General features: G+C 50.5%; 1 protein-coding gene across 5 annotated transcripts in view; it reads left to right on the plus strand.

Moving 5' to 3' along the window:
• Nucleotides 1–12,506, plus strand: part of CSNK1G1 (casein kinase 1 gamma 1) — a 108,159-nt gene extending 95,653 nt beyond the window's left edge. For 4 of the 5 annotated variants that reach the window (XM_040602369.1, XM_040602368.1, XM_040602371.1 and 1 more), the window contains 4 exons: nt 536–643; nt 3,756–3,862; nt 6,226–6,249; nt 9,238–12,506. In XM_040602369.1, coding sequence (XP_040458303.1) covers nt 536–643; nt 3,756–3,862; nt 6,226–6,249; nt 9,238–9,292 — 294 coding nt within the window. In that variant the 3' untranslated portion in view covers nt 9,293–12,506. The remainder of the gene's footprint in view (nt 1–535; nt 644–3,755; nt 3,863–6,225; nt 6,250–9,237) is intronic. The other variant, XM_040602372.1, reaches the window with a different exon arrangement.
• Nucleotides 12,507–12,513: the final 7 nt, after the last annotated feature.

Below are 12,513 nucleotides of genomic sequence, written 5' to 3' on the forward strand. Positions count from 1 at the left end.
CCACCAACCCTCTCCAGTCAAACAGGTGTGGTGGATGTTTCCTTCTGCACTGTACAAGTGAATCAGTGTGTGGAACTGGCTTTTGGTGAAATAAAATGTAGCTCTTTTTTTATGTTGAAAATTAGAGTTTTAAAATATGTTTTTAGGGAGGTCGAGCTTGTGTATTCAATCTTGGTCCCATGCCAGGTGCTCTGGTGTGTGTGACATGACAGATGTAGTTAAACATACCGTCAGTGTGTTTTTATTTCTATGATGAAACTCATGGAAATGAAGCCGTTAAAGAATTAACTTCCTGAGCTTTCTCTTCATTTAGCAGCTAGAGAAGAAATCTACTCCTGCAATGAATTACTGCAGAGACCACTGAAGTAAAGTATGAGGTGCACTTGGTAAAAAGAAATGTTAGCCCACCTAAAAGTTTAAATGCCTTGCTTTTTGCAAAGAAACTAACTCACTAACAAACACCCTTTTATTTCTTCCCCTCATTCACCTTTTTCCTTCTCTTCTGCTTCTCCTGTGCTTCTGAACTTGTGAGCAGGCATCATCAGATCGCCGAGGGGAGTGGGAGATCCAGCCAAGCCGGCAGACGAATACCTCATACCTGACATCTCATTTGGCTGCAGATCGGCATGGAGGATCAGTACAGGTACCTCTTCCTCCTAATGTGTACAGCCTTGATGCAAGAATTTGTGTTAAATTCCCTGAATTCTCCTTAAATTGCAGTAACATCATGGTCAGAAGAGCAATTTCACAAACTGTTTTGGTCCTGTCCAAAAAAAACCCAAGCTATGGTTTTGTGGGACCAAAGCCATGAGGGCCAGCATCATTGCTGTTACTGTTTCAATGAAGCTTTTCCTCTGAGAGTTATTTTGAACTCAGGTTTGTCGAATTGAACACAGAAGGGAGTGTATATTAGCAGGTCTGGTCTATAAAGCACCCCTCTATCCCCATCCTGGGGGTGCTCCTAGTAAGAAACAGCTGAAATAGGGTTTGTTGCATATAAACCTCATTAATGTTAGGAGAACAGTTGATCTGTTCCAGTTCAGGCTTGATGGGTGAGGTTCTGGTTTAATTCCTCCTGTTTAATGGAAATCTAGGGGTGCCAGCCTGGAGAAATGCCCAGGGGGTGGCTGGTGCAAGCCAGCTGGCTGTACAGCCGCTTCTCCCTGCAGGTGGAGGGCAGACAGGCTGAACTGTCGCTGTGGTGGCAGGGCCTGGTGACCCTGTTCTCTCGCCCCCCAGTGAATTTGTATTTTAGTTTTGGATCCAGTGGCAGACCAACAGCAGTGTAAGGGCATGGTGGCTGCAAGTTGGATCTCTGAATGATTGTCCTGTGGAAGGTGGGTGAACAAAGGATGTGTGACAGTGCCAGGCAGCATTAAAGGTGGCACTACAGCTAAGTTTTTAAATTCCTGAAAAGATGGCTTCTGTTTATGAAACCGTACCTGCCTTTGGTTGTCAGTCAGGCTCACTAAGGGAGTTCCTTGCACTACTGCCAGAGCAAGATGGCTGCATGTGCTGGAGAGAAGATGCAAGAGTCACTCAAGCAAGCAAACAAGAACTGTTTAATATTGCTGGCAAGGTGAGCCCTCTGGCAGAGGTTTGCCTGTGAGAGCTGGCACTAGTGTCAGACACAACACTTTGAAAATTGGCTCTGGTGAAATGGGAATTAGTGCCTGAAGTGGGACAGAGCTGAGCTGAGGAGATGGGTAGTGCAGGATGTCCCAAAGTGAAATGCAGGTTAAGTTGAAATTCTTACTTATTCCTGATATTTGGTTGGATTCAATGATTTTTTTGGCTTGATTAGCCATTCCTTTTTTCATGTAAAGATATTTTATTGAGTAGCAGAGAAACTGAAAGATAAGGAGAAACTAATGTATGTATAGCTCTGATGTCAGCCATGAGCAGACAGTAAACTGGAAAACTGTTCAAAGTCAAGTTGGATGGGGCTCTGAGAAACCTGATCTAGTGGAACATGTCCCTGCCTGTGGCAAGGGGGTTGGACTAGATGATCTGTGAAGGTCCTTTCCATCCCAAACCGTTCTGTGATTTTATGAATTCAGCACTTGGTAAGTGCAGAGGGGAATAGTTTCCTTGTGAAAACCCAGCGTGAGCTGAGTCTCCCCACAAGTAGTGCTCTGCCAGGGTAGCTACAGCAATAATGCAGTCCTAGTCTGAATTTGACTGAGAGGGTTGCCTACCTGAGCAGTTTGCAAGCCTATATGTGCCACTGTAAGCATTAGAATTCTGCTTATCTGCAGCCAAGAACAGAAAATCTTCTGCTGTGCATGGCTGCTGGGTTGCAGATGCTTAAATTGTTTCTCAACAGATCACCCAGCTCATGATGAACCCTTGGGAGGTCAGTAGCTTCGAGTGTCCATTTCCTTTAAGGCAACAGTTGAATTTGCTACATCAAAATGAAGTGGTGGCACATAAAAAGAGAGGAGGAAAATCAAAGCCTTTTGTAAAATGAAATTTAACAAGCAGCTAAAGGAAGTGTGGGAAGACCACTGGGAATAGCACAATTAAGTGCTAGCATTTTGCAAAGTTGTGTGGGAAGTGTAGAGGTCTGGAGAACCCAGGTGGGCCCACAGTGTGATGAATCTGGGAAGGGGGGTGAGAAGAGAACCCAAGGTCACTTGAGGAGTGAAAACCACATGAGCTGAGTCCTGACATGTCTTGGAAGACACTGCCTGTGGGACTTGATCTGCAGAAACAGCAGTTGCTGGTAGAATTTAAGTATTCGAAACGAACATGGAGAGGTACACTTAATAGTGAAGAGGCATCTGCTTCAGTGGAGTGGCTTCCTTCTCTTAATCTCTGGTGGTTAAGTCATCCAGAGCCACCAGGAATACTGGGTAGCACCCTGACGCACACCCACACCCCCCACACCCCAAAAGGGAGGTACCTCCTTTTACCTTGCAGAAGGGCAAAGAGGTGGAGCAGGAGGGGAACCATGCATCGTTATAGCTCGGGACCCAGAAGCAGCTCCAGGTGTTCATAGCAGTGCAAAGGAGCCTGTTCTGACTTCCAGATGGAGTGCAGAGGGGCTGGCCAAACTTCAGTCCCATAGCGGCTTCTTCGGTGGCTGTTGTGGCAACAGAGTAATGATGAATTATCCAGAAAATTATGTGCTCTGCTGGTAAATGCAGAGCTGCTGGCATCTGGGGGTCTGCATGGTCATCCCTATAATGGAAATGCTGAAGTAAGGCATAACGTCTGCTGTGAAACAAAAAGAGATAGGAGACCGTATCAACTGCTTTTGGGTGAAGACACAATTCCAGAAACTGGCTGTGTAAGGAGTGAGACTCTGGAAGCTCTGGAGTCACTTCTTCCCATGGTATTGGCAGGCAAGAGGACTGAGTCGCTCACCTGTGAAACCGTCAGGAGAAAACAATCAACATAATACAGTTTGTATATAGGGCTGCCAGTTAGCCTTCACACTAGTGGTTGTGCCTCCCAAAGACAAGAAGACCTGTGCTGGACACAGGAGCATGAATTAGTGAACACAGACGCAGTCCCCTGTGCCTGCTTTTCTGCTTGGGATGAACTAGGCCGGTCTCCCCAAACCAGGCAAGTGATTCAAAGGCATCCAAAGAATCTGACAGCCTGCTAAGAGGGTGCAAAAAGACAGGAGCAAATGGTAGTTATTCTGCAGATTTCCCATTCCCACAGCCATCCCATGGTCCAGGAGGATGGAGACACATCACGTCCAGGGGGGGCTCCTTAACAGGATATTCTGTTCCTTTGCCTTTCAGGTGGTTAGCTCGACCAACGGGGAGCTCAATGTGGATGATCCAACGGGGGCACACTCCAACGCGCCAATAACAGCGCAGGCAGAGGTGGAGGTGGTGGAGGAAGCTAAGTACGTTTGCTTTACAAACAGGCTTTCCACTGATGTGGTCATTAATCCTCCTCCTGGGAAATGAGTGGGGATGTTTACCTGTGGTGAAGTACTCAATGCTTGTGTCCCATGCCCTTTTCCTTGCATATTGCTGCTTTTATGCATGGTGCCTTCAGTGCTGCTGCTTCTTCTTTACACTTGTCATGGCTGGAGAGCGTAACTCTTACTCAGAGCATGTATTGCAAGATAGACAGTAGCACAAATACCAAATACTGTGAATTGATTTCAGGAATCCCGGTGAACGTCCCCTGCTCCAAAAGGAGAACGCGCTGTACTCTCATGCTGAGAGTGTAGGAGTAGCTTGAGCACAGCTCAGTGAAGAGATTTTTGGTCTAAAAGTTAATGCTTTATTTCTGGCTGCAAGAAGTGGATGCCAGATATCCAGAACGGTCCTAAAGTTACTCTCGCAGGGATGGGTAGTTCTTTCTTGGTCCAGCCCAATGGAAGCTGAGTGAGAGAAACCAGAAGCAGCCCTCCTGCTTGTGGGGAAGAGTGTGCTCCCTCTGAGCTGGTGTCTCCTCTGTAGCTTGTGGTCAAGAGTGAGAACTGATGTACAAAGTTGCTGCTTTGGCTATTTTGGCCTCCTTTGCACATATGCTGCATCTGGCACCATCATGTCACTTTTTGCATGATCCTTGACATGGGACCTTCTCGCTGCCTCTGAACGAGACCAGAACCCTAGCAGGTCACAGTGTAATCCTGACACTTCCCATGCAAGGGGTAAATAGTCCTGGGGCCACCTTTGAACTGGTCAGTGCTGTGACATTGCTGTGACAGCTGCTTGGTTATAATTTGACTGGATGACACTGGTGTTGCTTGTCCCACGTTGTTTGTCTCAGCTTTTGTGGGAACTTCTCTTAGGAATGGCTTCTGGGAGGGTAAAGAGGGAAACCAGCAGGCGTGAGAAAGGGAGTGCTGATGGAAAAGGTTCCTAGCTATGCGTCAGTCTGAAGCCAGTGCTGGTTGTCCTGAAGGTCTTCTCCTGTCCGTTCCTCTGTCCCTCGGGAAGCACTTGTGTGTAATCTTGCTCACTGGTAGCTGGCCTGGGCATGGTCCTGCCAGCAACATGCCCAAGCAACAGATACACTTTCTCCACCCAGCCAAAGGAGCGAGCCTTGGGTTTGGTACGGGCTCCTCGTAAAGTACAGCAGAATGGGGGAAATCTTGAGGTGCAACCTGCGGATTGGGTGACATTCCTCTTAGCTATGGGTAGTGTGGCCTGCAGCAGCCACCAGTTTGGCATCACAGGCTCTGTCTTGGTCAGAATGAAGTGGGTCCCCCCCAGGCATGCATCTTGGGGTTGCTCCTAGGGTGGGGCTGATTGCCACTCTTAACAGTTCTTGATACAGCAACCCAATGCAAGGAAGAGCCAGCTTTTAAGATAGGACCGCCTTCAGCTTGTCTATCCGCAGCACTTTGTTCAGTGAGGCCAGGGTCCAGACCCCACACCTGTGCACAGGGGAGATGTCACAACAGGTGAAAAGGAGCATGCAAGAGCTGTGCTGCCCAAGCTGTGTCTTGCAGCACGTGGAACTGTTCTGTCTCTCTCCAGCCCTTGTTTGTATGGTCCCAAATTGGTTTTTGAGGTGCCGGGAAGTAGAGCGTAAGCTGCTTTGCACTGGCAGGTGTGGAGTCTCTTGTAATTCACAAGTGTAGTCTGCTTCATTCCTCTTGCCACAGGGAGGGCTGGCTTCATTCTTTCCTGGCATCTGTGATCATAAATCCCCTCAGTTATATGAGGAGGGCAAAGGACTTTCAGATTCTGCTTTTGCAGTAAAGTGGGCCAAAAAGAGCTGGAAGAAACTGGAGCTGGAGCTCTGTGTTTTGAGACAAGGTGCAGTAGTGGAAAGGTCTTTCCCTGGCACTCCTGGCAGGCAGAGGAGCTGTGCAAATGCTTCTGCTGGAAATAAGCTCCCAATCCCAGCCATGGGTTTCACTGAAGGGCAGGTCCCAGGTGTAGATCCATGATCTGGCCCTTCTGCTGCTGGAGCTACAGGGAACAAGAGCAAATTCCTCTCCTGATGACCCAGAGTCCCTTTCTGATCCCAGCCCCAAATAAAGAACTTTGTGTGGCTGGTGCCTTTGTGGAAAACAGACAGTGTTTGTTGGAGGCCTCAAGACCCTGGAAAACGTGACAGTTCTCAGCAGCACCATGGCAAGGGCAGAGGTGGTATGAGGGCTGGGGTGGGTGGTGGGCAGGCATGGTGTGTGTCTGCCAGTCTGCACTGCATGTTTGCATGGCTGCAGTGACATGCTTTCATCCCACCTCTGTGAACTAATTGCTCTTTCTTCCTTTCTGTGTTTTTTCTCTACACTCTCTGTAGCTGCCTGAAAATGCTCAACTTGTGGTGAGTCCCTCTCTCCAGTCCACATGCAAGGGGGAGCGGACCAGACTAGACTGGGGTTGGCAAAACCAAACCAACCAAACCCTAAAAAGGCATAAAGTCAAAGCCAACCCAGAGCTGTTTTGATTCTAGGACAATGCTGAGGACCACATGCAGTAACGGGGAGGGTGTGGGCAATGTCTGAGTGGCCACATTAGGCCAAGCAATTCGGCTGATCTCTGAACTGATGGATGGAAAAGACAGATTTTAATCCTTTTCTGTTTGCCTTAACATCTGCCCCAAAATGTTATGTCCATGAGCAGATGATGTCTAATGGAGTTGGGCAGAGTCGGGACCAGGCTTGCCGAGCATCTTGCAGGAGTTCCTCACGCAGACAATTACAAAGGGAAAAGCCTGTGCTGGGTATCGAGGGGAGGGGGCCAGTGCTTCTTCAAAGAGTTTCCTCTGACGAGGCACAGGCCAGGGCCTGTATTGTTCGAGAGGATGGAAAGACGTGGCCACGGAGTCCTCGTTAGTGACGCAGCCCCAGCTAGAGCCCCCACTTGCGGAGGGTGGGTGGCAGATGGCTCCTTTCCAAAAACCCTGCAGCTGCCAGCTGAGGGTGCAGATGAATGGGCTTCTCCAGGAAAGAAGGTGCAGAGAGGTTGGGATTAGCATTAGTCCAAGTCCAGCTCAGGCATATGTATGGTTTTATCAGGGTTTTGAAGCTGCAGCTGTAGTGTCCATCTCAAGGTATCCCCTGGAAGTGTTCCTCTCCCTCCGTACCCCTTGGGGAAGCCACGGACCCAGTAAGGGGAGGACCAAATGGAGACTCGGGTGAGGAGCTTGTAGGTCCCAGGGAGAGCTGGTGGGTGGGAATGGCAACAGAGCAAGGTGACAGAGCCCGTGTGCGGTGAGGAATTTCCCTGTTGGATGGGAGGCTGACCGCCTCTGCCCTGCTCTCCATAGGCATTGCCTCCAATACCTCTGGCATCTCTGGCTTCTCTGTATGTCATAGTCTGGGGCTGTTCTCTTGGGCATTGTCTGCATGCAGAGAGATCACGTTCTGTAATTGTCAGCCTGCCTTATTCTTTTATTTTGGTGTTTTGCCTCTGCCTGTCTGAACTGCCAGGACTTCCTTTCCTGAACCCTTCCCTGGACCTCTGAGTAACAGCCTAAAAGACAGTCACAAGGAAAAACAGCCAGAAGTCAGTCAGCTCCCTTTGTTTGGTGCCCAAGGAAATGAGTGCTGCTCAGCCCTCTTCTTCCCTTACCCGCTGCATGCAAAATCATAAGTCATGCGTTTTCCATCCTCTCTCCCCGTAACATCCTCCCCTTCACTCACCATTGCCAAAGTCATGAAGGAAGGTGGCTGCTGTGGGAGAAAAAGACTGACAGATTGAAGCAGGAGAGGGTGGTAGATGGCCCGGGACAATAAAGTGCAGGACCAGTCCGCGCTCTGGGTTGGGTGGTGCTTCAGACTGCACGCTGCACATGTCAGGCGAGGTGGGTAGCGATGGAGTTGTCGCAGGTCGCTCTAAGCCCGTGTTCCCGCAGGGAGAAGTGCTTTGCGTTTTTCCTCATCTTGCCTCCAGATGGAGCCTGTTTAGGAACAGACTCTGAATGTTAAACTTCCCCTGGCCCTTAGTCCGTGCAGGCCAGAGGGATGTGTAGGGGGAGGTGGCCCTCCTCTTGCTGTGGCTGCTTGAGCTCTCCATGTTGTAGGGGGTTTTGGTCTCCCCAGCAGAAGATCTGTGCTGGCAGACTTGGCTCATGGAGGGATGGTGGCCACTTTTGCATCCCATAGTAAGGCTTGTGCATCCAGGGGCAAGCACCTTCTGGGGTGCAAGTAAGAACGAATCAGTTCCTGCAGCTCTAGAGGACAGAAGCGTAATGCCAACGTTTCAGAGCAATGAAGGACCCAATGGAAAATAATTTGGAGAATTTGTTACAGTGTTTTTGCCTGTTTTTAGTCTGGCTGTCGGTAAAAGATGCTTGTAGGAAAAAATGGTCTTTGCATATTCACATCTGCTCTTGCTGCTTAGCAAGGCATCCTTTCCACCAGCCTGAAAAAGCAGTCTTTCAGCATCACCCAGGCTTCTCTGGAGATGGCTGTAATGGCAGAAAGACAGGTAGCTCAGGAGCAGAACTTGCACAGAACAAACACCTTTCTTCTGTGCAGAGGATTCCTGACAGCGGGTTGAGGATAGAAAGGTAGATACGCCTTCAATGCCAGCTAATTCTGTAGGAAGCCAGCGGGACTAGAAAACCTGGCTTCCAGTGTATCCCACAAGTGAAACCACCACTCTTCACAGTTCAGTTGCGATGGGTGTTTTTTCTCCCCACCTCAGCCTCCACTCTCCATCCTTCTTGCTTCCCCTAATCCCTGGGCGCTGTGCACCTCCCTTGCATCGGATGGGGGAAGAAGCAGGGGTTCCGCATATTGGCACTGAATGATTTATCCAAGGTGGAAGCTCTGATTATCATGAAAGGTTCAGTAAAGAAACCTGGTTCCTGAGCCAAGATCTCTTTGGAACTTTTCTTTTTAGTGAATGGTGGTGAAAACCATGTGTCTCGTAGCTGGGAAGAGCAGCCAGGGCTTGCTGTCCCAGTCCGCTTCCTCTGGGGGTTTGGACAGAGGGAGCAGAGCAACTGGATCCTTGTTTTGCTGCTTTCCTAGATAGCTCCTTGTGTTCCTGCCCAACGGGAGTGAGACAGCCCAGCGCTCGGGGCTGCGTCCCACTGTCTCCCGCCGCCTTTGGGCAGTGGGACCCCACTGCGTGCGGCTGACTTGCCTTTGCTGGTCTGCCAGTCCGGGCTGGGGGGCGTCAACCATCCACCAGCATCTGCCGACCTTGCTGACCATCCTGAGGGACAGCAGGTCTGTCTGGGCCTCCGGCCGGGCTTGCAAAGATGCTGTTGCATGCAGCTGAGCAGAGGGAAGCCCAGGTGGTGGGGGACCTTCCCAGGGTGCCGGGTGCAGGCTAACTTGTCTTGTCCTTTGTGCCCCAGGTGCTGCTGCTTCTTTAAGAGGAAACGGAAGAAGACAGCTCAGCGTCATAAGTGACCGGTGCCTCCTGGGCCTTGCAGGAACCATCGCACCTGCAGCTCCTGCCCTGTCTCACTGGAAGGGGCTTCTCTTTAGGGGGGATGAGGAGGCATAGGAGGAAGAGAGAAAAAAAAAAAAAAAAGTGACATTTTAAACCAAAAAGAGAAGAAAACGTTCCAAAACAAACCACTCTGGAGTGGATGTGCTGAATGGTCTCCCTCGTTCACTCCAAGCCTGAAGCTCCTTTTGGGACCAGGACTGTGGCTGGCTCAGGTCTTGGTCGCCCTGGGAGGGGGGCTGGCTGGCTGACCCTTCTTCCCATTGTTTACGGTGAAGGCATTGTTCACGCAAACCTGAGGACTGTGCTTAGTTCCTGCTCACTTTCCTCCCCTCCCTCTCCCGCACTCTCTGCTCTTCCATCCTCCTCCCTCCTTAATTAAGCGAAGAAATACCATAGGCTTGATTGGCTGTCCAGAGGGCAGGAGGATGTGGTGCGGGCAGGAGAGTTGCATGGGAGAAGGGCCTGACTGCTGTGGCAGTAAGAGACAGGTTCCCTTTTCGGCTCCTTGGGAACAGTTACACTGTAATGTGCAAGCTGTGAGAAATTTGCAATCTACTGTTCCAGTTAGGGTTTTTTTCCGGCTCCCTTGACACCTCCCTCCTCTGACAGTAACAGAGCAATGTGGATTGTTTTAAAGAAGCTGACGTCGTTGCACTTTTTATTATTTTTAGCATTTACAGATGCACATTGTATCTGTGGATCTCTGCATGGCCACACGGTGCCAGTGCAGACAGACATTCAGCTGGGAAGATGGTGGGGTGCACAGAATGCCCTCGAGTGGGGATGTCAATGACATCCGCATGACCCTCGTGCCAGTCTGGGGTTCCTGACACCCGCCTGGGGCCATGCGCTGAGGAAAGCATACTTGAATTTTCGATCACCCTTTCTAGCTGCCAGTGACTGTCCCTACCATGGTTTCCTACACCGTGCCTGACCCAACGGACCGGGAGATGTAAGGCCATAACCTGGCGTTGGCAGGAGGGAGCAGCATCAGCTTTGCTGGGCTGGAGGAGTTTGTGCTGGCTTAAGAGGTAGAACTGGATTAAGCTAACTGGTAGGCAGCCATTTCCCAAAGCGTAGGTGTTTCTCGGTGTGGGCAACTGGGCAGCCTTCTGAAGTCCCTCCAGTAGGGTGGTTGTGAGCAGGTACCTTCTGCAAGAAAACGTTAGCAGGAGCAAAGGTTCCCCAGCAGAGGAGAGGATACTTCACTGCCTTAACACTGATTTCATCTCCAGGTGGTCAGATAGGTTTGACTGGAATAGCCTTCACATTCTCTCTGCGAGTGTGTGCCTGGAGCATGTGAGACACCATCCTGCCCCACGGGAGAAGCCACAGTTCTCATGCACCGCTTTTGAGCCAAACCAATAGCTAGCAAAGGGCTTGGGGTGCCTAGCACATGCGTAAGAAGAAATCTTGCATCTTGCTGCAGCGTTTCCAAACTGTGAGGAGGCTGAGGCTGCCCAGGTGTTACTGTAGACGTGGCAGGGCCGTGGGACAGCTTGAGCAGCTTTTGGGGAGGTTGTGAACAGGTTCCTTGTACTTTGTCTTTCCACGTCTGACACCTGACCAGGCTGGGACTGTTCATTTGAGGGACTTTGCTTGTCATAAACATGGGCCTGGCTCACCCCAAAAATCCCAGAGAGCGTGAAGGGAGGAAAGGGAGAGACTAGATCTCATTATCTTTGATGTTTTTTTTAATGATGATCTGCGTAGCTTGGAGTTTGTGGAGCAGCAGTCCTGGGGTGTTTGGTTCCCCTGGCTGCGCAGAAGCGGACTTAGAGGGCAGGAAATCATCCTGGGCAGGGAGCTTCTGGGCTTGCTCTTGTGCATCCCAAAAGCAGGCAGACGCTGGTGCAGTGCCAGGGCAGAAAAGCCCCGCTTCCTTGCTGGGGTCCCCGCAGGGTGTCTCCACCACCCTCCACTGCATTCTCTCCATGCCTTATCCTGACAAGCACCACGGGGAGACGCGTGTACCCCCCTTCTCGTGCGGCCAGGTGCTTTCCTCGAGCCATACTGTGGGCTGGGGCAGGAAGGGGGTGGCTCACTTCCCACAGCACATGCTGAGGCACTTGGCCCGCTCATCCCCTCCTGTCAGAGGGAGGACAGGGACTGTGGCCACGTTCTGCCCTTCTTTTTCTGAACTCCACTGCTGCCAGAAGGCCGGTGTCTCTGGCACAGGCATTGCCCTCTCTGTTGTAGGAAACCATGGTTTGGCATCTTGGGAGGGGGGGAAAGGGGCACAGGTGCTCCCTGGGGAGCAGTCCTGCCTGCTGCAGATGAAGTCATGCCCTGAGACACTTCTGTTGCTGCCCTCCCAAGCCCCACTAAGTGCCTGTCACCAGAACTCAATTCCTTCTGCATCTCCTGCCATGTTTGGTCATTCCTCGCTGCCTCCGGTCAAGGAGCAGCTTGTAGTTGCAGCATATGTAAGTGTTTGCAGGGTGAGGGAGGGCAGGGGTGGGAAAGGGGCCATCTCAACAGTTTTTGTTCTTAAATGAGGGGGGGGTGTTGTTTGTTTGGTTTTTTTTATTTTTATTTTTAAAGTGAATGTATTTGATTGTTTAGAAACTTTCCTGACCTTGTTTTTAAGTGGGTTGGTTTGAAAGCTATTTCACGGTGACCCACTACCGCTTCTCTCTGGAGATATGATGTTCTTTTAATCCTACGATGATGTGTTTGTAGGGGAGGACTGTCCCCCCACGGCATGCTGGTAATGCTCACTTGTACCAAGCCCTCTTGCACTATAATCGTATGTTGGACTCTTCAAAAGGGCAAAGATGTGGGGTGGCATTTTTTTTTTTTAAAAAAAAAAAAGAAAATAAAGCAGGTTAACAGCAAGTCCTGTGCTTGAGGAAACTGCTGTCCCCAGGGAGCCTGGAGGTGACTAGGAGACGCAAGGCAGACTGAGCCAGCCGTGCTGTGGTAGGAAGCAGGGCATTAAGCCTACCTGGGCAAACTCTCCTCTCCTCACCAGAAGTTGTTAGCAGCTGGGAGACCCCAGGGGTGCCAGGGGAGGGCTCTCGGGCCTGCACGTCAGGGGGCACCCAGTGCTGTACTGGCCTCCGCGATGTAGCTGTCCCATGGTGTGGCCCACCAACGTTGCGATGCAGTCTTCTGAGGTATCAAGTGAGATGATTATTTTTTTTCAATAAAACATTGCACTGCATTGTTCTCCATG

Source organism: Falco naumanni, chromosome 7, assembly GCF_017639655.2.
Source record: "Falco naumanni isolate bFalNau1 chromosome 7, bFalNau1.pat, whole genome shotgun sequence".
Classification (NCBI taxonomy): domain Eukaryota; kingdom Metazoa; phylum Chordata; class Aves; order Falconiformes; family Falconidae; genus Falco; species Falco naumanni.